This window comes from Phodopus roborovskii, unplaced genomic scaffold, assembly GCF_943737965.1.
Source record: "Phodopus roborovskii unplaced genomic scaffold, PHOROB, whole genome shotgun sequence".
NCBI lineage: Eukaryota > Metazoa > Chordata > Mammalia > Rodentia > Cricetidae > Phodopus > Phodopus roborovskii.
Genome location: NW_026126571.1, coordinates 28,187,714 through 28,212,812, shown reverse-complemented (window position 1 = coordinate 28,212,812; position 25,099 = coordinate 28,187,714). Strand labels below are relative to the sequence as shown.

At 47.4% G+C, this 25,099-nt stretch overlaps 1 protein-coding gene across 1 annotated transcript in view; it reads left to right on the top strand.

Annotated features, from left to right (window-relative positions):
* The window catches only part of Dpp6 (dipeptidyl peptidase like 6), a 640,714-nt gene that overhangs the window by 604,448 nt on the left and 11,167 nt on the right, over positions 1–25,099 (top strand). Inside the window, exons 17-20 of the mRNA XM_051203163.1 lie at positions 8,596–8,643; positions 17,910–18,008; positions 21,326–21,395; positions 22,678–22,872. Coding sequence (XP_051059120.1) covers positions 8,596–8,643; positions 17,910–18,008; positions 21,326–21,395; positions 22,678–22,872 — 412 coding nt within the window. The remainder of the gene's footprint in view (positions 1–8,595; positions 8,644–17,909; positions 18,009–21,325; positions 21,396–22,677; positions 22,873–25,099) is intronic.

Here is a 25,099-nt window from a genome sequence, read left to right as displayed (position 1 = left end):
AGAAAATTGGATTGAAGCAAAACTAAACGCCGTGGGGCACAGGCAGAAGGAATTGAGTAGGGGGTGGAGGTGGGACTAAATCCCAGGTTTGATGTCACCGATAACAAGGCTTCAAAATCAGACAGCAACAAAACCCTTCTGTAGTGTTGACTGGGAAATACTGACTTAGGAACAAATATTTTAATTATCTGCTGTCGTTCGGATAGCCTGCTCGCTCCCTGTTTGTTAGGATGATCGTATCACCTGGGTGTATACACTTTCTGCACCAGCCATACATGATTCATGAGCTGGTAAATAAAGAGATCTGGAGTCTGGGCACAGCAGGGCCCTTGCCAATTATCTCCACCGGCCAGAACCTGACTCCCTCGCCTGTGTGCAGCTGATCTTTGAAAGCATTCATCAGCACTGCAGCATGCGTGGGGTCGCCTGGGATGTAGGAGTTTCTATTGTTTATATACGATGAGGTTGGCAGCGGTGGGAATTATGTGTCAGAGCATCTTCCCAGGATGCAGACAAGAGTGAGCGAGGAAGATGAATACTGTCTCTGTGGATGTATTTATTCCAATGGCTTTTCCCTTATAGTCCTGTGTCCTTCTTGGTCCCCTTGTTTTTCATCTGTGATTGTCACCTCTCCATCCCTCCAGACAGGTGCAGACTCATGAGCTAGACCAAATGGGGCTCTGAATTTCACTCTAAGTGAAATCCAAACATGCGACCCTCTGACCACCAGTCACTATAATCTACCATAGCATCGTGGTCAGAAATCCATGTGCATATTTCCCCTTTTGGGAGCAATAACAATTTGGAAATCAAACATTTGACTTTCACTAAAAGAAGTCCTGTCACTAACTAAAGGTTTTGAAAGGTTATTTTTTTTCTTCTCTTCATAAACAATACTTACCAAATACAATTCATCCCCTGATACTGATGACAGACAGTTCATGTGTTTGTTTGAACATTTGTATTCCTCATTTTTGGAAGATTTATTTTTATTTTATGTGTATAAATAAAAATTATTTTTACATCTTCTGTCCACATGAATGTGAATGTGTGTGCAGTGCCCTCAGAGGCCAGAAGAGGGAGTCAGACCCCCCTGAGACTAGAGTTATAGATGGTTATAAGCCACCATGTGGGCCCTAGGAACTGAATTAGGGTTCACTGAAGCCAGTGCCCTTAACCTCAATGCCATCTCTCCTGCCACTTGTGTATTGCTCCAAGGTGAACTGGCTGTAAGGCAGACTGAGTTATCAAAGACTTCAAAAATGTAACATGGCTGAAGGAACCTTAGATACATGTTCATTCCTACACATGTGTGTTCACACATGGCTTGCTCACATGAATTTAGGAGTGTGTGCATGAAAGTGTGTACATATGGAACCAAATAGTAAAGATCTAGCCTCACTGACAGAGGAACTTGTAATGAAATACAATTGTATGTTTTCACACATCCTCAGACTGGAAGATAGACATACACAGACACACACACACACACACACACACACACACAGACGTGCGCCGAAGGATGGGCTAAGGAAGAAGAGAGTGAAGCCCTGCTTCCTCCATCTGCTTCTTCCATCTTGCCCTGTCCTCCACCTTCAGCTGAGCGTTGAGCTCCCTTTTTCTTTTTTACTTTTGTGTATGTGTGTGAATGGTATATGTGTGTTAGGGTGTGAATTGTATATGTGTATTGTGTTAGGGTGTGAATGGTGTGGGGGGTGAATGGTGTGGGGGTGTGAATGGGATGTGTGCATGAGTGAGTGAGTGTACATGCACTGTATGTAATACACACAGAGGTCCACTTTTGACATCAGATCTCCTCCGTTCACTCTCCACCTTGTATATTGGGGCAGGGTCTCTCACTTGGACCAGAGACTGCTGATTTGACTCACTTACCAGCTTACTCCAGGGATCTCCTGTCTGTGCCTCCTGAGTGCTGGGATTACAGGTGGTCTGCCACACCTGCCTTGGCATCTACATGGGTGCCAGGGAACACTTTAACTGCTCAGCCAATTCCCCGATCTCTGAGCCTCCTTCTCCACTGCCATCATGATCCCCGATTGCTGTTGCCAGTTCACATTTCAAAGGGAGATTCCCACCATGGAGCTCTTAGACTTCAGCCAGATAGGCCTGCTACCCAGAGATTTGTGAGGCTGAGCAGATATCCCCAAAGCACACAGCATGGAACCTGCTACAAAGCAAGTCATTGGCTGCCGTGACTTTTTCTAAAGCTGTTACTGCTCCTGCAGTAGAAACCCAGATGGGAACTGTCTGGAAATCAAAACACCTAGCATAGGGGCAGAGCTCACCCCAGGTCTTCTGACAACTCTTTGCTCACAGATCCCAGTGCAAGGCTCTCTGCACCATGAACTTCTGGTGACCACACTCACATTCTGGCTGCCTTTAAATATAAAGAAAGATTATTCAGGCTTTAGGCACAGGAATCTGCATAAGCAACAGCCAGCCCTTGAGCAGGCAATGTGACAAAATGGCAAAAGCCCTCCCTTGTGTAAAGCTGATCTTAGTGAAGGCTAAGTGAGTTTGGGACAGGTTTACCACTCAGAAAAAGTTGGGGAAATAAAGAACATAAAACTTCAGCAACAAAAGTGGGCTTAATACTTTTGCCTTAACTGTCACCAAAATGCCTGACCCAAGCAACTTAAGGGAAGAGAGATTTGTCTTGGCTCATAGTTTCAGAGGCATTCAGCCCAGCACAGCCTAGAAGGCAGTGTGTGGCAAAGGAAACATATTCACATGATGACCAACCAAGAAACAGAGTGGTTAGAAGCCAGGGTAGGCTTAGCTTTCAGACCAACATCTGATGCCCCACTTTTGCCAGAAAGGCTTCATTGATTGCCCAGATAGAGCCACCAGCTGCGGCACAAGCCTATAGGAGCATTCCATTGAAACTGGAAGGAACACATGACCTTGCATGCCACATTAGTAATAACGCTCTAGTTGTGAGGTGGGCTTAGAGTATGGTATAGATTCCCCCCCAGAATCTTATGCATGGTCCCAATGTTTTCAACATGTTCCTTCATCTCTTAGGGAAATCTTTGGGAAACAATAACACAGATCTGGTCAAAGGGTAATTTAAGATTCTTGTACTTGGTCTTTTTTTTTTTCTTAGGAGGAATTCCTTTTCATCAATTTTCAGAAACCTAATGTGATTTGAGTGAGAAATGTCCCCCATTTGTCTCAGGCATTTGAACAGATTGTCCTTAATAGGTGAGGCTTCGGGGGAGGTTTAGAAGGTATGGCCTTGCCAGAAGAAGCGCATCATGTCACTGCAGCGGGCTTTGGGATTTACCGCACTGCCCTACTTGCAATGGGCATGCTCTACTTCCTGCTTGAGGCTATAACGTGAGCTCTCAGCTTCCTGCTCCTTCCACCATGCCTGACACTTGTGGCCATGCTTCTCCACTATGATGGACTCTCATCCCTCTGGAACCATTAGTCCAAATAAACCCTTTCTTCTATCATGGCCATGGGCATGCTGCTTTTATCACAGCAAAGGTAACATTGGTGTACCTACTCACACAGAGCTCTGGAAGCCAGTTGGTATTGCAGCAAAGAATGAAATCCACTGATCTTCTGCAGGGGAATATGATGGCACTGGAGCCACAGGTGGCCTCAGAGTTAGGGCACCTGCCTACTCTGGGCTATGTCATGGCTTAGATAAGCAGTGCCCTCAAAAAGGCTCATGTAGTAAAAGCTTAGCTGCCTGCTGGTGAGCTTCTGAGAGATCACTGGACTATGGGGGCTCTGGCCTCAGCAATGTGTTACCTATTAATGGGTTCACAGATGAATGAACACTTTGGAGGGAGCATCTGCTTGGAAGAAGAAGGTCACTATAGAGTTGCCTTGAAGGATAGACCTCCCCCATTTTCCCTCTCCCTCTCCTCTTTCCCTTTTTCTCTCCCTCTCTTCCTTTCCTTCCTCCCTTCTCTCTTATCTACCATGAGGTAAGCCAATCTGCTCCACCACACACTCCCCACTGAGACCTCAGCATGACCAAGAAGCAATGAAATCATGAGCTGAAACCACACCCACAATGAGCCCTTCCTCTGGAGTTGTTCCCTCCAGTGTTGTTACAGCAATAAAACATGATGAGCATGGGTCAGGGCTTTGCATGGGTTGGGGAAATAGTATCATAATCTGTGGGCACAGAAGGGTCCTCTGGGTGGTCTGTAAACTTGGGTCAGTGTCTTCTTTAGTATAGTTTGACTTATAGTATATTTGGCCAGTCTAAGAAGTTTGCTATTGCCCAAGTGGAACATGGCTCTCAGAGCTGTGAATGAAGACAGTGACTGGTAGCAGTTAGTGAAAATCAGGGATACAGAGCCACAGTACCCTGAATTATTAAAAATAGGGCACGGAGAATAGTCTCAAGAAACCTTTCGTCAGCCTAATTTCTAGTTTGATATGTCACAGCCAAGTGGTCATTATATGCATTGCCCACTGCCCTTCTGGGGTAGGAAGTGGGAGGAGACATAGAATTGTGCCAGGGATCAGGTGGGGCACTCAGTGTATGTGTCTTTCTGTCTGGGTGGGGTAGCAATAGTTTCACTTTTGAAAGTTGTAGCTCTTGTGAAGAACACAGAGAAATGCCAACAGCAGTAACTTCCAAAGTGGCATTAAATTAGTAACTGTGCAATTAAAGTGGGACCAAGAGCAGACATGAAGACTGTACAAGGTGTGTGACCTTGACGTGTGCTGTGTAACACTGCAGAGGCACATTTTTCCTATTGGTTTTCAGAGATACAAATCACTTCTTTTTTTTTTTAAACATACTAATCCCAGCTCCCCCTCCCTCCTCTCCTCTGGCTTCCCCCACCTTCCCCTCACTCCACCCAACCCCTTTTGCTCCTCAGAGAGAGGAAGGCCTCCCATTGGGGGGGGGTCAATGAAGTCTGTCCCATCACCATGTTGAGGCAGGACCAAGGCCCTCCCCACTGTGTCTAGGCTAAGCAAGGTATCAAGACATTTCTATTATTCACAGTCACAGTGGTATGACAGACCACTTGAATGTATTTCTCTTGTCTGTCTAGGGAAAATCTTGCACCCTTCATCCAGCATTTCTTCCCACCCTCCCAAAGCCTCTGGCCACCAACATCCTATTTCCTCCCTTGCATCTCGGGAAGTGTGCTCATCTTTCTGTGTCGGGCTCATTTGTTGAGCAGAATGCCATTCTGGTGTGCTGATGCCATCACAAATGGCAGGAGTTTGGGGGATAACAAGTGGTCCCAAGGGCATATGCTCTTTTCTTTGCTCAGTTCTTCAGAGATGGACACTTGGTTGCTTCCGTGTCTTAACTTGTGTGGACAATGGTTCAGTGATACAGGGGTGCAAGTATTTCAGCCTTCTGACTGCATTTCCTTGAGGTACACACCCAGTAGTAGGATACCTAGTTGAAATTTTGTTTGTAAGTCTTGACACACCTTCATGCTGCTTTTCATAATCACTGTACTTAATTTACAGCCTCACCAACAATGCACAAAAACTCTTTCCATACCATCACTTGTCTCTTGAAGCACTCATCTAAAAGGTGCAATATGCCATCTCATTGTGGTTTTAATTAGATTTCCACAATTAGTGCCATTTGAGTAGTTTTTAATTTTCTTGTTGGCCATCTTACAGTCTCCTTTCAAGAAATATATATGGAAGGACTGGAGAGATGGCTCAGCAGTTAAGAGCACCCACTGTGCTTCCAGAAGACCTGAGTTCAGTTCCCAACACCTAGGTCTGGTTGCTCATAAGCTCCTATGACTCCACCTCAAGGGAGTCATACTAACACACTACTAACTCCCCACTACTAACACACATACACACACACACACACACACACACACACACACACACACACACGAATAAAAATAAAATCTTAAGGAAGGATGAAAGGAAGGCCTAGTTGAATGCTTGGAGGGTCATTTTTTTAATGTTTTTAACACATCTGTGACATGTGCATATGTGTGCATGAACATATGAAAGTCAGATGCTCCTGCATCTAGTTCCACACTGCTGGGACTACAGGCACAGCCACCACACCCAACTTCTACATGGGTCTTGAGCATCCAAATTCAGGTCCTCATGATTGCACAGTCAACACTTTTGTCTGATGAGCATCTCCTCAGCCCTTCCCTGTGTCTGTCCACTGAAAATTTTATGGCAATTAGAGAAGAATATTCAGGAAAGTACAAATCCATCCACTGTCTTATTTTCTAAGCAATCAAGACAAGTCTGGTTTGTTATTAAGATATAGTGATGTTTGTAAGCATGTATACAAGTTTTTATGTTGTTTTTTTTTTTTTTCTGTGCATTTAAAATATTTGGGCTGCAGAGATGGCACAGTGGTTAAGAGCACTTACTGCTCTTCCAGAGGACCTGAGTTTGGTTCCCAGCACCCATGACAGGCAATGTAACTCTAGCTCCAGAAGATTTGATGATGCCTCTGGCTTTCCAGGCATCTGTATTCATGTGCACATACCAACATACAGACACACGTACCTACTCATAAGTAAAAATAATAAAAAATAAAGCTGGATTTGGTGACATGTCTTTAATACCAGCACTTAGAAGACAGAGGCAGGAGGATCTCTGTGTATTTGAGGCCCCCTTGTCTACGTTGTGAGTTCCAAGAAAGGACTACCTAGAGAAATCCTATATTAAAAGAAAAAACAACAAAATAATAATAATGGCTAGAGAGATGCTCTGCAGTTAAGAGCATTGGCTGTTCTTCCAGAGAACCCAGATTCATTTCCCAGCACCCACATGGTGGCTCACAACTGTCTGTTAACTCCAGTTCCAGAGGACCCAACACCCTCTTCTGGCCCTTGCAGGCACTTGATACAAAGGTGTATGTGCACATACATATATACACAGAAAAAACAAATAACTCCAAAATGTATATAAAATAAGACAGGTGTGATAGTCCATACCTTTAATCCTAGCTCCCAGAAACTAGAGGCAGGAAGACCTTTGTCATTTCAAGACTGGCCTAATCTACAAAGTTAGTTCCAGTACAACCAGGATTATGTAGAGGCGTGTGTGTGTGTGTGTGTGTGTGTGTGTGTGTGTGTGTTTTAAATATTGTAGCATTTTATAACATAGTTATGAAAGCAGATATAAAGCTGTTCTAGTTCTAGCTGTCATGGAATCTCCCTGTTTGGTGGTAGATAATTGCATAAAATGTATTCAATAGAGAATGTGTAAAGGCAATGTGAAGCTCCACAACTCTGTGTTGAATGGCTGTGCTAATGGTATAAAAGTTCATTGAGTTGTACAAACCTTGGGTCTGATTAATTTTGCATGTGATTTTTTTATTTGCAACTTTTTATAATAAAAGTTTTTTTTTTAACTGCCTATTTGAACATTTTAACATGCCTATTTCGAGGCATGTATTAAGTCACCATACTAGAAAATGAAACCTCATCCAAGCTCTGTACCTTCTTCCCTTTGTGACTGTGACAAAGGACTTAAAGCCTGTTCTGTCACTGTTTTCCTGTCTGTAAACTGTTTGAAGTGTCTCTGCAGAAGTGCTCTGAAGATTGGGCTCGAAATTATTCATAGGAAAGTGTTACCAGGATGCCTTTTACATAATAGGCACTGAATAAATAATAATTGTTTACATTATTAATAAGAGCATGGAGCATGCTCTGTTTGCAAATTTTCTCACTGCAAAATGTGCACAGCAAACAGCTGTAGGCTCCTTATCTCTCAATGACTGCTTTGCTCTCTGCACGGGTTCCCAGGGGGAAGGGATGGCAGAACAGGGCACTTAGTGTGCCTCCGTGGTTTAACCCTGTGGTCAGTCATTACCCGCCCACCGGGTATAGTCAGATGTTCCATGGCTTCTCTGCTGTAGGTAAGGAGTGCTGGAGTCGGCAAATAAAAGCTGCCTAGCCACATGGGAGTTCTAGGCAAACAATAGGAATATATTTATGGTGGAAAAGTTGTCATTGCTTCTCAGAAATTCACAGGTAACCAAGCAGCCTGCATTTTTTTCCTGACCAGTCTGTCTCTGGATGGATAAACAAGATGCTTAGCATGAGGAAAGCGGGGAGGGCTGACAAAAATTGTAAAACAGTTACTATAGAAATTGAGTATGGCCGTTCCAGGGCTCTGATTGACTGTGCCATTCCTAGAAGAAGCAATCTAAGTCAGAATATTCCAGAGCCACTTGTGTTTGTCACAGCTTTGTTCATCAGCCAAGCTGCCCACCCACTGGTGATGGATAAGGAGAATATAGCATATACATGGAAGTGAAGTGGTATTCAGCCACTAAAAATGCGAGCCCATAATTTTTACAAAGTGGGTAGATCTGAGATCGTCGTGTTAAGCGCTATAAGCCAGAATCAGAAAGACTCAGGTCCTCATTATTGGGTGGCAAAAGCACCTCCCCCACTTGTCTGCACCACGGACAGGGACCCTGATAATGACCATCTGGCTGTGACATTAGAGTGCTATGTCTCTTCTGGCTGCATTATCCTTTAGACCCAGACAGTCCACGTGGCATAATCAAAGCTTATTTTCTTCTTTTGTTCTAAACTAATGACCTTGTTTTTTTTTCTCTTGTGGTCTCTCTGCTCTCTGGTCCAGGCCCTGGTGTACCCACTGTGACTGTGCATAACACCACGGATAAGAGAAGTAAGTGCTGCTCCTCTGGAATCTTTCTGAGACTTGGGAAAGTAGAAGCCAAGGTTCATGAGATGATCCAACCCCACCCCAACTCCAGGGCAGAGGGATAATCAAGCCCTATAGGTCCACTGGGCCCCTCTATAGCCACTACTGGTAATAAATAAAATGGTTGTGAGGACCAATGTGACCCAGCTGAGGGTCCATGATTAAAATGGAGGATTCACAACAGCCTGTGAGTGCTAAAATTAGGTGAGCATTTCCCAGATAACCCAGGTCATGGATGAAATCTTCTGGATGTAGCCCAAGGCTGGCTGGGTTTTGAACAGGAGTCCACAGAAGACTTCATTCTTGTCTCCTCTAAGTCTCCATTGGTACTGAGAGGCTTATCTGCCTGCAGGTCAAATGGTCATGTCCATGACATGGGGGATATATACAACAGAGTGATTAAGACCCCTGGGCTACAGAGATGGCTCAGCCATTAAAAGTTAAGAGACAGCAGCAAGCAAGTCACAGCATATGCTCTAGTGAGCTCACATGGCTCAGAGATGAAAAGTTTACAGTCTGAATTTAGTCTGTCTGGGACACACAGAATGCAAATGGCTTACAAATCATTGTCTGAGCCCAAAGCCCTGAGTCTCCAGCACCAGCCTGCTGCCTTCTGCAGCTCCTGGGAGGCTCCACTCTGAGAGGAGCAGGCCAGGTCCACCTGGAAGGGAAAGCTGAGCTGCAAACCTGGTCAAGTGTCAGGGCCAGGACTGTGTGTGGCACCCAGGTGTCTGTGGGAGTGAGTGACTCTCTCTTGGTGACTGTTAGCCTGCTACTACATGCCACAGTCTACAATAACACCACTTGAAATGACAGCCTTGTATGTAATGCCCTGTGCTTGTCTCTTACCTGTCAAACTAGTAACTTCTGGGTGAGGTACCTTCTGCCCCTAGGCTACTAGTCTAGGTGATAGTATCTTGTCCATGCCATAGTCACAAGTTCCTGGCAGGCTCTGTGCCAGGTGAACAGTCTGAAGCACACCATGGATGTATGCCCTAGGCAGGGAGCAGCCTTAGAACCCAGGTAGGATTCAGATCAGTCACTTTCTCCCATCATTTAAAAAAAGCCCTGGAGCACCAGGTGGTGCTGGCACAGGCCTTTAATCCCAGCACTTGGAGGCAGAAGCAGGCAGATCTCTGTGAGTTTAAGGCCATGCTGGTCTACAGAGTGAGTTCCAAGACAGCCAGGGAGGGTTACACACAGGGAAACATTGTATCAAAAATAATCCCTGAAGAGAGAACAAAAGAGACCCTGTCTCAAACATACTGGAAGGTGAGGACCTCCACACATGCACCCTGACATGCAGGTGCTCATACTTGCAGATGAACATACAGAGAGGGAAAGAGACTTAAAATTATTAATCCCCTGAGGAAGTTCCAGGAGCAGGAAAAAGATACAGTGAAGCAGCCTAACCTGAAGACCACACCTCACCAGCCTGCAGTGGGGTACCCTCAAAAGCCAGCAGAGTATCACCTAGCAACCAGATGCTCTGTGCTCATCCTCTTGCCCATCCAGACTGGTGTCTTCCAGTCAGGGCCCCTGAAGCCAGCAGCTTTTCAGCATGTGTTATGACCAATGTAGGGGCAGGGACACCTGGAATATTGTATGCATTTGTGGACTTCTCAGCACGTTAGGAGAATGGAGGAATGGACCTTGGATGAATTTCCTGAGTGCCCAAGTGGTGGAATGCATTTCCAGTCAAAAAAGGTGTCTCCTTGGTGTGCTTTATCCTTTGCAGGCTGAGTGAGTATCTGTAGCCAAGAAATCTAAAATCCAAACATTCCAAAATCTGGAACTTCTTGAATCTTGGGCACAGTCACAGTATGGAGGAACTGTTATGACAAATGAAATTGCTTTCAGGCCAAAGGGTTATTGTGTCCATGAAACAGAAAGGAATCTAGTTCAAACCTGAGTCTCATGCCCAGACGAACCATGGAACATGCAGAGACTATAGAATCTGAAAGAACAGAAAAACTGAAGCTCCCCATGTGCCTGTCCAGCCCTCCACATCCACTGACTGCTCAGCTGCCTGGACCCAGGACCTCTGGTCTTGGTTTCCAAGAAAATAGTAGCTTCTGGACCCCTATTCCAATCTCTCTGCTTGCAATTTCTGAGGGAACACTGAACCAGAGGCTCTTGGCACCTTCTACTGCTAGGTCAGTGTGTGCAAAGCCCCTGGGCCCCTCCTTATTGGGAGCACACCCCTGAATGGCCCTTGGGCTTCTCTGGGGAGATTGTAGCCCAGTGCTTTCAGAGGAGCCGTGTGCAAGCCATTGAGTTCAAGAAGAGGAGGATCTAAGGAAACTGTAGGACACCTTGCCTTGAGCAGCTTGTGTTGGTCACAAGCATGGTAAGGGGGCTGGGCCATCAGGAGGGCTATGTTTGGATGACAGTGAGGCTTGTCATTCTATTTTAGCACAGCCTTGATGAGAAAGTTAGAATTACTGATACAGAGAGCTTGGTCCTCCCTCTCATCCTCATCCCCAGCCTCCCTGCCCCTGGGGATACTTGACTCCCCACTTTAGGAAATCATATCTCCAAACACAGCCTATGGGGTGTTGACAGATATGACTCTGAATTATTTACAAGCTGTTTCCTTAAGAATGTCATTATCATTGGCGCCACAGGCTCCTCGTGTGCCTGAGGCCTCTCACCACTCAGAGATGGGAGAACACCAGCAGCTCCACATCTGCCGGCTACGGGTTCTGGTGTTCATATAGATGAAGTACAAGGCAGATGTTGGCTCTGGGCCCCATGTGGGAGAGTGCTGGGCTCACAGATGGTTCATGGGCAGCTGCCCATCCTCTGGGAGAAAATGAGTGCACTGGTGACATCACATGGTGGTCACCCCAGCCTGCCTACCCATGGTACCCTGAAAGCCAGTTCAGGAACTCTGGAGTCCACTTGGGCCTCCTGGGTTCCACACCTCCATCACATAGAAAGAAGGCAGGTTTCTCTCCTCCCCCACATTCTATGCAGTCTGTTTGGGAGTTGGTTGGTGGTTTGGGAGGGTATTCACTGTCATATTTGTTTGATGTACATGCTAAGAAAGTGTTCTACCACTGAACTACACTCCCATCCCTGTCAGTGCTTTTTGTGTACATAAGAACCAGCCCAGTTGGCATCTGGCAGTTGTGTGAAGCCCACAGGACACTCATCTCTCTGTCCCTTTGAGTGGGCCATCCCCACCCTTCCTACCCACTACTGTGTATCACCCACCAGGCACAAAACACTCAAGAATGCATGCAGTTATGAAGGGCATCTGTGCAGAGCTGTAGAGCTAGATTGGTGCAATGCAGGACCTGAGGTGACTTATCATACTTCCCTCCTTGGAGACATCTGGTGTCGATGGGCAATAGAGGTAGGAAAGGCTGAAGGGTAGAGAGGGCAAAAGGCCATTGCAGATGGTGAATAGAAGGGTAGAGAACCACTGCACACAACTAAAGAGGGACTCTTTTCTCCCAACTCCTGGGAAAGAAGAGGAGGGAGGGAAGAAGGGAGCTCAAGAACCACCGTGTGAGCCTGGAACGTAGCTCAGGCATCTTTGCCTATCATGTACAGTGCCCTGGTTTTGATCCCCAGCACCAGATAGACTGGACATGGGATTACACTTAAAATCCTAGCATTCAGAGGGGTAGAAGCAGGGAGACCAGAAATTTAAGGTCATTTTCATATACATAGCAAGTTGAGGCCAGCCTGGGGTACATAGGACCCTGTCTGTAAACAATTAAAGAGAGCCATTTGCCCCTAAAGTTCAGGGACTAGAGGCACATGCTAACCAGGGTCTTGCAATTTCTCTGTAGCCCTTGGCCCTCAAAACCCTGCCTCTTGTTTGGCCCCAGCATAGCAGGACATTTGCCTGCAGCGGATCACCTTTGGCACAGAAATGACAAGCCAAACAGTTACTCATCTGTTGTGGCACCTATCCCAAGACAGTGCCAAAGGCTTCTAGGCTGTGTCTACAGGGTGGAACTCTGCTCTCAGGAAGTAGACCCAGGCCTCAGTGGACAGCCTGCCCAGCCACAGTCATGGAGAATGGCTCTGGTGACAGGACGTGTGCACAATGCACAAAGAGAGACAGGTGCCAGTTCTGTGTCCAGGTGCCAAATTTGTCCCCAGCTTTAAAGAAAATCTGTATCAAATAACTACAGTTTTCAAATATTTCAGGAGCAATTTGATGGGTGGCAAAAAAGAAAAGCCAGCCAGGCGTGATGGTGCAGCCTTTAATCCCAGCCCGGGGTGCAGGGGCAGAGGCAGGTGGAGCTCTATGAATTTAAAGCCAGCCTGGTCTACACGGTAAGGTCCAGGCCAGCCAAGGTTACTTGCCTAGACACATCCCCATTTAAATGTAAACTGAGTCAAGAGAGTCTCCTAGCATATATTTGAGTTGTTATCTGAGAGCTTTTCCTGGAGAAAGAGCTGAATGGGGCTGGGGTATACCTCAGTGGACGAGCACTTGCCTAGCTAGCATGCACACCACCCTGGCTTCCAACCTCAGGCCCAAACAGAAAAGAACAAGAACTGCAAAGAGTCATGACATGATCCTATGGAATCTGAATTCACTCCTACCCTCTTCCCTTCCAACTGTTTCTTCTTCAGTAGTCAGAATTTTGCATCCTTCTTTTCACTCTTTAAACTGCTGTGGACACCCCCCCCCCAGAATTCTATGTCATACAGGCATGAAATCGTTTAAATGTTGCTTTTTGTTTGTTTGTTTGTTTGTTTTTACAGTTGCTATGTCCATAAAGCCATAATGAACTGTCGACATGTCCATACAAAGCATCTAGAACACATTACACTCTGATGCTGCCATTAGTAGAGTGGGGATGAGCTCCCCCAGTGCCCCAGCTGTGGTGTATGAACGGGGCAGGTCTTCCTAATCCCTAACTACATCAGGGAGTGACATTGTTTGCCTTCTCCTGCTTCTGTGGTAACTGGACCCTTTGTTTTTTGAAGGTGTTCCCAAAGCTTTCTAGTAGGTGGAGAAGAGTTCTAGTAACTCCATTATTTGTTTTAATTTTGTTTTCTGTGTGAGGGTGTTTTTTTCCTGCATATCTATCGTGCCTCATTGGATGCCATGTGCCTTCAGAGGCCAGAATAGGGCATTAGATCCTCTGAAATTGGAGTAATACTTGAGAGTCACTTGTGGGTGCTAAGAATAGAGTTGGGTCCTCTGAGAGAGCAGCCAGTTCTCTTAACCTCTGAGCCATCTCTTCAGCTCCCTCCATTTTTTAAAAACTCTTTCCATGTTACATGCCAAAAAGTGGCTAACAGTTAGAGGTGATTTATTTCAAGCTTAGTCATATCTCTTGGTAGTTTTGCTGATGCCAAAGGGCCACAAACCTTCTGTGTTGCCAGAGAGTCCTTGCCCATCACCAGGAGTTGCCTAGGTCAACCCAGACCTCGTGGTCCCAAGTCCTCATTGTGGACTCCTGCTGGCAGGAGACCCGAAACAGATAAGGTACTCATAGGTCTGTGTCACTTGTGTGTGAGGCCTTAATAGAAAGGATATGGGGACAAAGACATGAGGCAGAGACCTAGGAATCAATTTCACAAAGCCTGCTGATTATAAAAAGTCTTCTGAACCCCAGAGGGGCACACAGGAGCCGTCTGGGAAGGGTCAGGGGCCAGCTTTGAAGTCTCATTATAGAATCATGGATAAGCAAGCTGGCATGTAATAAATGCCAAGTAGAACATAAGCCAGATGCATGGTGTCCACACCCTCGGGTGTCTATAGCGACAACCCAGAGACCTCACTTCCTGCAAGCACCTCTCAAAGGACTCTAAAGCACCAGCAGCTGACCAGTATGCCAGCCACAACACCGCCCTCCATGAATATAGTGCCCCTGGATGTTGAACATACCCAGCAGCCCTCATCATGATGCTGGAGCCACTAGAGATGAGACCACTTAGCTGAACCCTGCCTTCAAGATGTTCAGCATCTATCCGGGGAATCATGAGAGACATAACCCAAAGAGCAATCACTCTGTGTCACAAGCTGTCAAGCTGATGGTAGCTAGGCAGCAGAGGGCTTAGAGTAAAAGGTCCAATTGAGGTGAGCAAGTTGAAAAGTCTTTATACTTCTGGGTCTGCTCTTCGAGTTAACTGAGTCACATAGCCTGAGGTTGATGGGTGGCCTTTGCCACAAAGAACAAGCACAGAGAAGAACCATGCATGGGGAAGCAATGACAAAAGCCTGGGGAGTGGGGAGGCAGGACTGCCTGACCATCAGAAGCCCATGCAGCACAGAGCTGCTAGAAATGCAGTGTGTACATCAGTCTACACAGCCTGGAGAGTCACAGCCTACAGAGAAGAAACCCTAAGCCAAGGGCCAGGAAGCCTCTTTCCCCTCTAGATCATTTGCCTATGGTTTCCATTGCAATCTGGTCACCAGTTTTCCAATGACTCGGCATGGTGGTGATTGCTCCAAGCCCCAGGGCCATGTGGGAACAGCCTGCAGGCCACAGAGTCCTGGGAGTGGCTTCCTGAGCAGGCGTTTGTCTCTGTGGGCTCACTGTGTCCAGATCTGATAATAGCTAATTCCACCAAATATTAGAAGGGCTCACATTTAATTAAGGAGTGGCCATGTGTGTGCTGCTGCCTGGAGGTCCCTGCTGCCCCGAAGTCAAAGGCAGAGTCCTCGGGGAATGCACCGATCTTTTCTTATTTCTCCTCTGAGCTCCTGCCCTCTTTGAATGCAATTAGGGAAACAAATAAACTAGCTTAACTCAACTCCCCCGTGAGACTGCCAGTTCTCTGCTGATAAACCCGGCTGTGTGGGCAATCATTAAATGAGAAATCTAATATTTAACTAAATTTAATAGTCTGTTGCTTTGGTGCTCTTCTGCAGAAGGTAGGATTTCAATAGAGAGGAGGGAGCTATTCAAAGGCAGTCTGAACAGTCGGTGAGAGATTAGAACTTGCTACGCCCCACACAAGGCCAGATCTGCCAGGGCCAGGCCTGGGTGATGGGTATTTGGCTGTGTATGTATTCACCATGGGAAAACTGAGCTTGGTGGGCAGCTGCTCACACTTGTGATCTGTATTTGAACCTCCTCCAGAACCGGGGGTAAGATTGTAGAGTCGAATTTGAGTTTGTTCATACAAATTACACATAAGGAGAGCTGGGCCAGTTGTGAGGGGCTATGAATTGGTCCTGGCACTTACCCGCTTCCACGGATGAAGTTCCCATAGGGCCCTGGTGGCAGAGGCTGAGTGGGACCATTGTCTTTGCTGGGCCTTTGCTGATTGTACAGATATCCATGAGCTCCCAAGTTTGCAGCCAACCCCTGTTCACACCCCCAGGTCCCTTCCCCATGCCACACCTAGATCAATCACACATTTAGGCAGAGTGGTGACAATGGAAGGTTCTTCCCAGGTTATCTTATTTAGAGCTGTGATGAAACACCATGACCAAAAGTGGCTTGGAGAGGAAAGGGCTTATTTCATCATATATCCAGGGAACCCGGGGCAGGAACTGAAGCCGAGGCCATGAAGAAGTGTTGCATACTGCATACTTGCTCCTATGGAGTGCTCAGCCTATACTCTATAGAACCCAGGACCACCAGCCCAGGGCTGGCACCACTGGTCATGAGCTGGGCCCTCCCACATCAATAACCAATCAAGAAAGTGCACTACGGACTTACCTACAGGCCAATATTATGAAGGCATCCTCTCAACTGAGTTTTCCTAGTCCCAGATGACTCTAGCTTATATCAAGTGGCCATAAAACCAACCAGCACAAGGGTCTTCCATGTGCTGAAGCCTGAGACAGCATCTCACAGTCTGTGCCCTGATTCTTACATTAAGCATAGTCTGGGACTATCAGTGAATGGGGTTAGAATCCTGGCACTCATTGAATAGTAACTTCCCTGTATAATTACTCTTTCAAGCACCCAACACTCTACAATCAAATTACTGAATGCCTGCTTTTCATTGCGATATTGGCATCACACACAGGGCAGGGAATGGTTAACACTCAGTCCTGTTTCCTCAAGCAGCCTGAACTCTGGAACCTCACAGCCTAAGGCTCCCTGAGACCCCTGGAGGATCTCTCAGACCTGCTTCATTTGTGGCAATCTTGGAGGGGTAGCAAAAGACCACACGGTAACAGAGGGAAAGTCTCAGGCAAAAACTCAGGGTTGGCTACTGAGGCGAAAGTCTGAGCTGAATGGCTATGTATGACTGGTAGCTTATCATTTTTGGCAGCTTATCAGCTCATCATAGGCACAAGAAATCTCCCCCACCCCGCCCCTGCCTCTGTGGATGGTGACAATCCTGGAGTCACACAATGGTGTGTGCCCCCCCACTCCAAAACAAAACAAAGCACTGACCACAGCAGCCTTTACAACCATGCCTGTGGGGCAATGTAATTGTGCAGGGGTCATGAGAGACCCCAAGGTTCTTCACAGAACCATGGCTTTAAAACATTTCCCAATTCAAGCCTTCCAAGAAACTGGACAAGTTAAAGGCAGAGTCCCTTGAAGACAGAGTTTCCTTTTACATTGAGCCAAAAGCCAACCCTACATGTAACCTTAAAGAAAGAAAAGTCCTGTGTGTTTATTACATATGAGATGGTAAAATAGGGTCACATGGCCATTTCAGCAGGTGAGCAAAACCAGCTTTCTCCCTTCTGGCTGAAGAAACTTCGGACAGGGTGTTTGTGTGTTGTAACCTGATGAGCCACACAGATAAGCCACAGTGCAGTCACCCTAAACAGATAGCCTGGAGGAAGGCCAGGCCCTCACACTGCAAAACATTGTTTATGGGACTTTGCTATCTGTGATTAAGGTCACCAACTCCAAGTCCCAAATGACCAGATAACTTATAGGTTAAAGTAAGAAATCTGGGGTGGGGTGGCTGATAAAGGTAGCAAGCAGTCCAGTGACTTCTCTGCTGTCATCAATGGTAGCCAATTTTCCCCACAGATAACTAGCATGGCTTTTCCTGAATCCATCAGACGTTAGAATGGGTCATACCCATGACAAATGTCAGGGAGAACAGAAGTGTATAGAGAAGGAAGACAGAGCACAGAGGTCTCTGATGTGCCCGTGGTCCTGATTTGAAGCTAGGACCATGGGTCTTGAATGAAGCTATCTGATAGCTCATCTTCTCTGTACAGCTGCAAGAAACCTACAGGGACACTCCTGTGAAGCAGTGTAGGAAGTATGTGACAACCTCCAGCCCTCATGGTTCCAGAATCCAATGTGTCTTTGTCTTGATCTTTCCAGAAATCTTTGACTTGGAAGCAAATGAGCATGTGCAAAAGGCCATCAATGATCGGCAGATGCCTAAGATTGAGTACCGGAAAATTGAGATCGAAGATTACAGTAAGTTCCACTTTAGTGCCCTTTGAAGGGTCAATAGAACACCTTGGAGGCTCCAGACCCACCCAGGTGCCTCCCTGCTTGGCCACCATTCCTATCACCAGCTCACTATTCGAACCCTCAAGATGATCTGGTGGCAGCAAAAACACAGACAGCGCTCATGATTTCTCTCCTAGAGAGATCAGGACAGAACTTCTCTGCTCGCCACATCTGGGAGAACACCTTCTGTCTTCTGCATCATGCTCAGTGTCCTGCCTCCAGATGCTGGCTGTGAGCTGGTGAGAGGCATCCTTGATACTGGAGAAATGCATCCCAAGAGTGTCATTGTCACTGCCTGAGTCATTCTTGATACTGCTCACACTCCAGCCACTGGCTTGTTTCTTGAGTGTTGACTTGACACTAGGCTGTGAAAACCATCCTGTTTGCTGGAATCAGTGGGGCAGTTATCAAAACTTCATCTCTTAGCATGTGTGGCTCTCAGCTCAACCTGGCTGACCCTGAAATCAGAGCTGCCCATTATCCTTAACCCTAGAAAGCCCCAGTGTCCAGTGTCCGCGAGCTTCATCTCCTTTCCTTTTGAGGTTCTCTTGCAACTGCACACAGCACATTTATTTAGCTGTTTCTTAAACCCCCCGCCCAAAGCTCAAAGGTGCCCCAAGTCCTTCATTCAGATCCCTCTTGCCAGCATCTCTGCAGTCATGGTCAGGCCTCAATTCCTGGGAGGATTCTGCCTGATCCACAGTCACTGGCAGAGCTCTGGCTGGAGAGGAGACGGTGGCCAGGCTTAGGGGAAGCAGACAGGACTCACTGGAGGTACAGGTGGAGCTACATGCCTTGCAGGCATCTAGAAGTAGAGCCATCTCAAGGATGGCTGCTACATCTGCTCTGACTTATCAGTGGAGCTAGTGGTACTGGGCTGTTAACATGTACTCTTGTGCTCTGCAGCCCAGAGGAGATGCAGAAACGTGCAGGCTGTTCATTCTCCCAGGAGTAGGAAGCAAGGACCCCAAGTGGCACAGTAGGACCTAGAAAGCCCCAGTGTCCAGTGTCCGTGAGTGGGCCAACTCATTTACAAAAGAAAGCAAATGGCATGGGCATTCAGGGAAGAACCGAGATTGAGCCAAGTTGTATAGGAAGGTTGCCTGCACTGGATTCTGGGTTGTGAACCGCCTCTTCAGTGGGCTTTGGGTTGACACAGACACCAGAGCATCATCCACAGCACAACTTAGCATGCTTCAGGGAGGCCACTGTGGACTCCCCTCCCAGAGGAGCCCAAGTGTGACATGATGCAACCAACAGCTCACCAACAACTCTTGTGGTCCACCCCGGACCACTCACCAAAACACCCCAGGTCCCTCACCAAGTCATATGAGATCACAGTACTTCCAGAAATGTTGGTGTTGTTCCTGATGTCCTGTAGGGAGCTCCATCCACCTCTGGGGTGGAAATGGCCTGGGCTGTGAGTCCAGGTCCCTCCACCCCATCCATATCCAGAGCCTTCCTCTGTCAAGGCTTTGAGAAGGAGACAAGAAAAGAAAGGAAGAGGGTAGTCTCGGGAGAAGGGAGAATTTTAAAAGCTGTGCCTGAGACTGGGACTGTCTGCATCGATGCTCTGGATATTGTCCCCAGCGTGTCATTCTGACCCTTGCTCCGGGATTTTGTGGCCAGGTTTCAATGTGACTTACTTCCCTTCAAGTATCCCTCTCGCAGCTCCACAGCCCCTTTTCCTCATTGTTCTGCCTACAGCTGTCATCCATCTCCACATTCTGGAAACTGACATCATCACCTTCCTTTAGGAAAGCCACAAAGGGCCTGTAGGAGCATCAGTAGCACTCAGCACTGCTCTGAGGCATCCCCAGCACTGTGGCAGAAGAGGGTACCAGGGACCACCAGGTCCACTTGGGCCTGACATGAGGAAGCCACCCTTTGAAGCAAAAAGTCTGAATAGTGTTGATCCCCTTCCTCAGACCTGTGCAGTTTTGGTTTTTATTTCTGCTGCCAGATAAGGCTTCTGAGAAAGCAAATGGCACTCAGAAGGGCTTCCTCCTGTGCTCCTCAGACAGGCAGCTACTTCCAAAGGTCTACCCCCAGTGTAACCACACCATGTTTTGTGGATATCTCTGTGATATCCTGCAACGCCTGCCTCTCCGCCAGTCCCTGGGCCACAGATCCAATTTGCAAGCCATTAGCAGTCAGGCTGAGTCAGTAATGAAAGGCTGCTTCAGAGCAGGCTGCCAGGGCTGCAGTCACTGCGAAAAAGCCACTAATTCCCATTTAATTGCTGGGCCTTAGTAATCTGGGCTGTAGTTACCCTCAATAAACAAATTCCTGCTGGGGCAGCGAGGCTTGTTCTGGAGGTGGGCTGAACAAAGAAATGGGTGTGGGATAATTTCCTGAGGCTTGATTGTTACCCCCCACGCCCACAATCCCATGTTCCCGATGACCAAACCCAGTGACCTTGGTGACCACAGATATACCAACTCCTTCCCTAGGGTCCAGTCCTTGAGGATCTAGCAGATAGTCAGACCTGCCTGGTATGAACCTGCAAAGCCACTTGTCGTGGTAGAGAGGTGCCCTCACCTCTCACTTCAGCATACCCTTTCACCTCAGTCTTCCTCTCCCAGAAGCACTGCTCACTGAAATCCATCCACTGGGGCTGGAGAGCTGGCTCAGCACTTAAAAGCACTGGTTGCTCTTCCAGAGGACCGAGTTCAATCCCCAGTGCCCACAAAGCAGCTCACTCCTGTCTGTAGCTCTAGCTCCAGGGAATCCAACACCCTTTCCGCTTTTCTGGCTTCTGCAGCATCAGGCACTCACAGGTAGGTAGGTAGGTAGATAGGTAGATAGATAGATAGGTAGATAGATAGATAGATAGTAGTATAGATAGAGATAGATATACACACAATCTGTATATATGTGTGTATATGTATACATGTACATACATATATATACATACACACATAAATATATATATATCAAACACCCATACACATAAATTAAAACAATCCTATCCATTCCTAGTTTGTGACTGACCCAGACCTTAAGTGCTCTCCCTGTGTGGAATTCTGCCACCAGCAGGTACCAGTGGGCCCTGAGGATGTTTCCTGTATGAAAGGTGACATTTGAGCTTCAGACATTTGGGCTACAACGCCAGTGACCTGCCCAAGTGCCCACACCAAGTTGTTGTGGAAGCTCCCTGTGTGGACTTCCCTCCCCTCCCCCAGAGCAAACACAGATATACAGACACAGAAGCAGGGTGCACACTGGTCCAGCCCTGCTGCCCCGCTGCCTCTGACGTGGCTGTGTTCTACCTTCCCCAGACTTGCCAATGCAGATCCTGAAACCGGCCACCTTCACAGATACCACCCACTACCCCTTACTGCTGGTGGTGTAAGTATGACAGCCTCTTTCTTTCCCTGGGCGCCTTCTTGGGACTCAGCGGTATAGGGGACCCTTAAGGGGAGAAGTAAGATAAATGATGCTGCTTGTGTAGATCTTAAGATAGGTTGGTTTGTCAGCAAAGGATGGGTTTTTCTGTAACTCCTGAACCCGCCCCCAGGCACCCAGGTACCAAGGGTGTGTTTTTTTGTTTTTTTGTTTTTTTTTTAATCACTGTAGTGGGATTATGAGGACATTTCTGTACTTAGCAAGCATATAGGACCATGGTCCCATAAGATCACATTGTCTAGTGTCTTCTTCAAATAACTGTTTGATGTTTATACCACAGCACATCCAAACAGCACAGTTCTCACAACACATCCCTGCACTTAACTGCATAACGGCGTAAGAGCCACTCACCCATATCTGTCTTCACTGAGTCCAGCCCTGTCCGTAGCAGTGGCCATTCCCCATGATGTAAATCTCCGCTGGGAATGCTTTTAAAGCCACAGTGTGGTGTCCTCAATGGAGAAGGAAAGAGCCATGTGCAATGCCCCTACCCTCACAGTGAAAGCCTCCAGGACAGAGTGGGACCTCACGCTTCAAACCAGGAAAGTCACTGGGCCAGTCTGTGTGTTGTTTCTTCCAACCTAACCATAAGGAAGGTTCCTAAGCCAAGGAGTGGCTGAAGGAGTCCCATATCCTGGGCACTCAAGTGACAGGGATGGGGTGGGAGCATGCCAAGGTGTGTCAAATCCCAAGCAGACAGGAAGAGTGTCATCATGCTGGACATAACTAAAGTGCTTGCCATACCAATACAAGGGCCTGAGTTCCATGTCCAGAAATTATGTTTTTAAAAAGCCAGGTATGGTGACATACCCTGTAAACCCAGCACTGGAGAAACAATCAGAAGTGTCCCTGGGCCTCCCTGACCTGGCCAGGGAGGGACCCCAAAAGCACAAAACAAGTCACATGGTGCCTGAGGAATAACACTAGAGTTAACCTCTAACCTACACCTACACACACACACACACACACACACACTCATACACACACACACACACACTCATACACACGCTCACTTGTCCTTGAGATGACTGGGATGCCTTAGGATTCTCTGAGGGGTAAATGAATGATACCTGGCTCATCCATCATAGACAGCAGAACCCAAGGCAATGAAGTAGGCATAGGGTACCCGGTAAAGGGAAAACCACACAGACCCCCCCAGGAGAAGCCTTCTCAGATGTGGTACCTGCCAGCCACAATGCAGCATACTAAAGACCTATCTCTTTAGGGATGGTACCCCAGGGAGTCAGAGTGTGTCAGAGAGGTTTGAGGTGACCTGGGAGACCGTGTTGGTGAGCAGCCATGGAGCAGTTGTGGTCAAGTGTGATGGCCGAGGCAGCGGCTTCCAGGGAACCAAGCTCCTGCATGAAGTACGGAGGCGGCTGGGCTTCCTGGAGGAGAAGGACCAGATGGAAGCTGTGAGGTGAGCAGCCATGCTGACTGGGCAGGGGTGGGGCAGGGAAGGTGGAGAGGATGCGCTCAGCAGGGGCTGCACCTTGGGCATGTCAGGACTGGACTGCCTGCTGCCTACACACACACCCTGTGCTTGCATGAAGCTCTGTGCACAATTGCATGGACATCTCCAAGGAGACTGCCAGCAGGATTCTCCTGAAAGGTTCCATAATGACTTCCACACAGCCTGGTGGCTTCTGTGTTGAACTGATCTAAGCACAGGACCAGAGGCCAAGACTGAGCTGGGTCTGTGTATTAATCACTGTTATTATCCCAAGTCCCTCACAAACAGCAGCTTCAGGGGGAAAGGTTTATGTGGGCTCACAGTTTGAGAAGGTGCCACAATGTTCATGGTATCAGGAACCTTGGCTGGGAATCCTCTAATCTCACTGGGTCAGGAAGCAGAGAGAGAGAGGTCAGGAAGTGTGCTGATCTATAAACTTGAAGGCCCACCTCCCAGCGACCTACTTCTGCCAATGAGACTTTACTTCCTAAAACCTCCCAAAATATGGACACAGGAGCTTTTAGGGGACATTTTATATTCAAACCATTGCAATTTGCCTGGCTTCTCTATTCTGTGGCTTCTGTGGTTGGCTGTGCAGGCATCTCCAGGAATGAAGGAAGAAAGGAGGGAGGGAAAGAGGGAGGAAGGGAGAGAAGGAGGGAAGACCAGAGAGAGAAGATGCGTGGAGGTGAGGAAGGCTAAGGGTGACCTCATTACAAAGAAGACCCTGTGGCTGGTCAGATGCCCTCTGGACTCTAAGCAGTGGCCTGTCTTCAGTTCTTACCTCTTCCTCATGTTGTCACCAAATAAATGAGGCCCACCAAGTACCACCAAGGAGAGAAGGAGCTTAGTACCAAGGGACAGGTACTCAAAACCATGCTTGGCATTGTCCTGGGAACTTTAAAGGAACATGAAGAACCTGTGCCAGGATCGAGCGGAGCTTACAGCACCCGGAACTGTGAACACGGTTGTGCATGGAGATTGAAGTGAAAATGGTCCCACCCCACCCCCACCCCCCACACACAGAATTGGAGGCTTTGAAGGGCAAGGAAGAGCCATGTGACATGGGCCATCCTGGTGGGTGTGTTCATCAGCCTGGGTATGATGGGAGAGTATAGGGCTGGCTGAGATCCCATGTGTGACTGCAGCCAGCCAACACCCCACACCCAAAGCTCCAAAGCTTCCCGGGAGAAGTCTTGGCTGACTTTTTAAAGCATGTGGTTTTTTTGTTTGTTTGTTTTGTTTTGTTTTGTTTAATGCAAAGGGCCTTCTTCTTCAGGGTCTATTAGCTACCTTTGTATCACTGTGATCAAAATGCCAGAGGAAATGACCCAAGAGTGGAAAGGTTTATTTGGCTCACAGGTTCAAGAAAGTCAGCCCATGGTGGCAGGGCATGCGTGCCAGGGTCCTGGTAGCTGGGAGCATGTGGCAGGTAGTATCTAGGCTGAACTACAACCTTCACAAGTCCGCCATGAAGCTTCACTTCCACCATCTGGTACCCACTTCCTAAATGTTCCACAGTTTCCCTACACAACCCCACCGTCCAAGGAGCAAATGCTCAAGGCTCAAAACATGATTCAAGCCACACCAGGGAGTATGCACCAGCCAAAGATAGACAAGATGATGTCTTCAAACCCCATGAATCTTATAGACAGAAATCATATGGGTCTGGAGGGATCGCTTAGTGGTTAAAAACATGATTGTTCTTCCAGAAGACCCAGGTTCAGTCTCTAGCACCCATAAGGTAGTTGGTAGCTCAGCATTGTCTCTTAACTCCAGTTCTAAGGTAACCTGATGCCACCTTCGGGCCTTTGTGAGTATTACATGTAAGTGGCACACAAGACAAAAAAACAAAAACAAAAACAAAAAACTCCATATACACAAAATAAGAAGGCACAGACAGGAGCATCTCAAGAGCCCAACCATCATGGAAGGCATTTCTGTGTGGGTGCTTTTGACAGAAGTCAACAACAACGATATATGTGCACATGTGTGCACGCACGCACGCGCGCGCACACACACACACACACACACACACACACCTTGTATTTGCCTTTAAGGTAAGGAGTCTTGTAGGTTCTGAAGGTCCACAGAGACAGCAGACCCCAGAGCTGGAGTTCCAGAGACCAGCAGTGTCAAGAAGATGCAGACTTTGTCTATCTATACAGCCAAACAGGACAGCCTCACTCCAAGT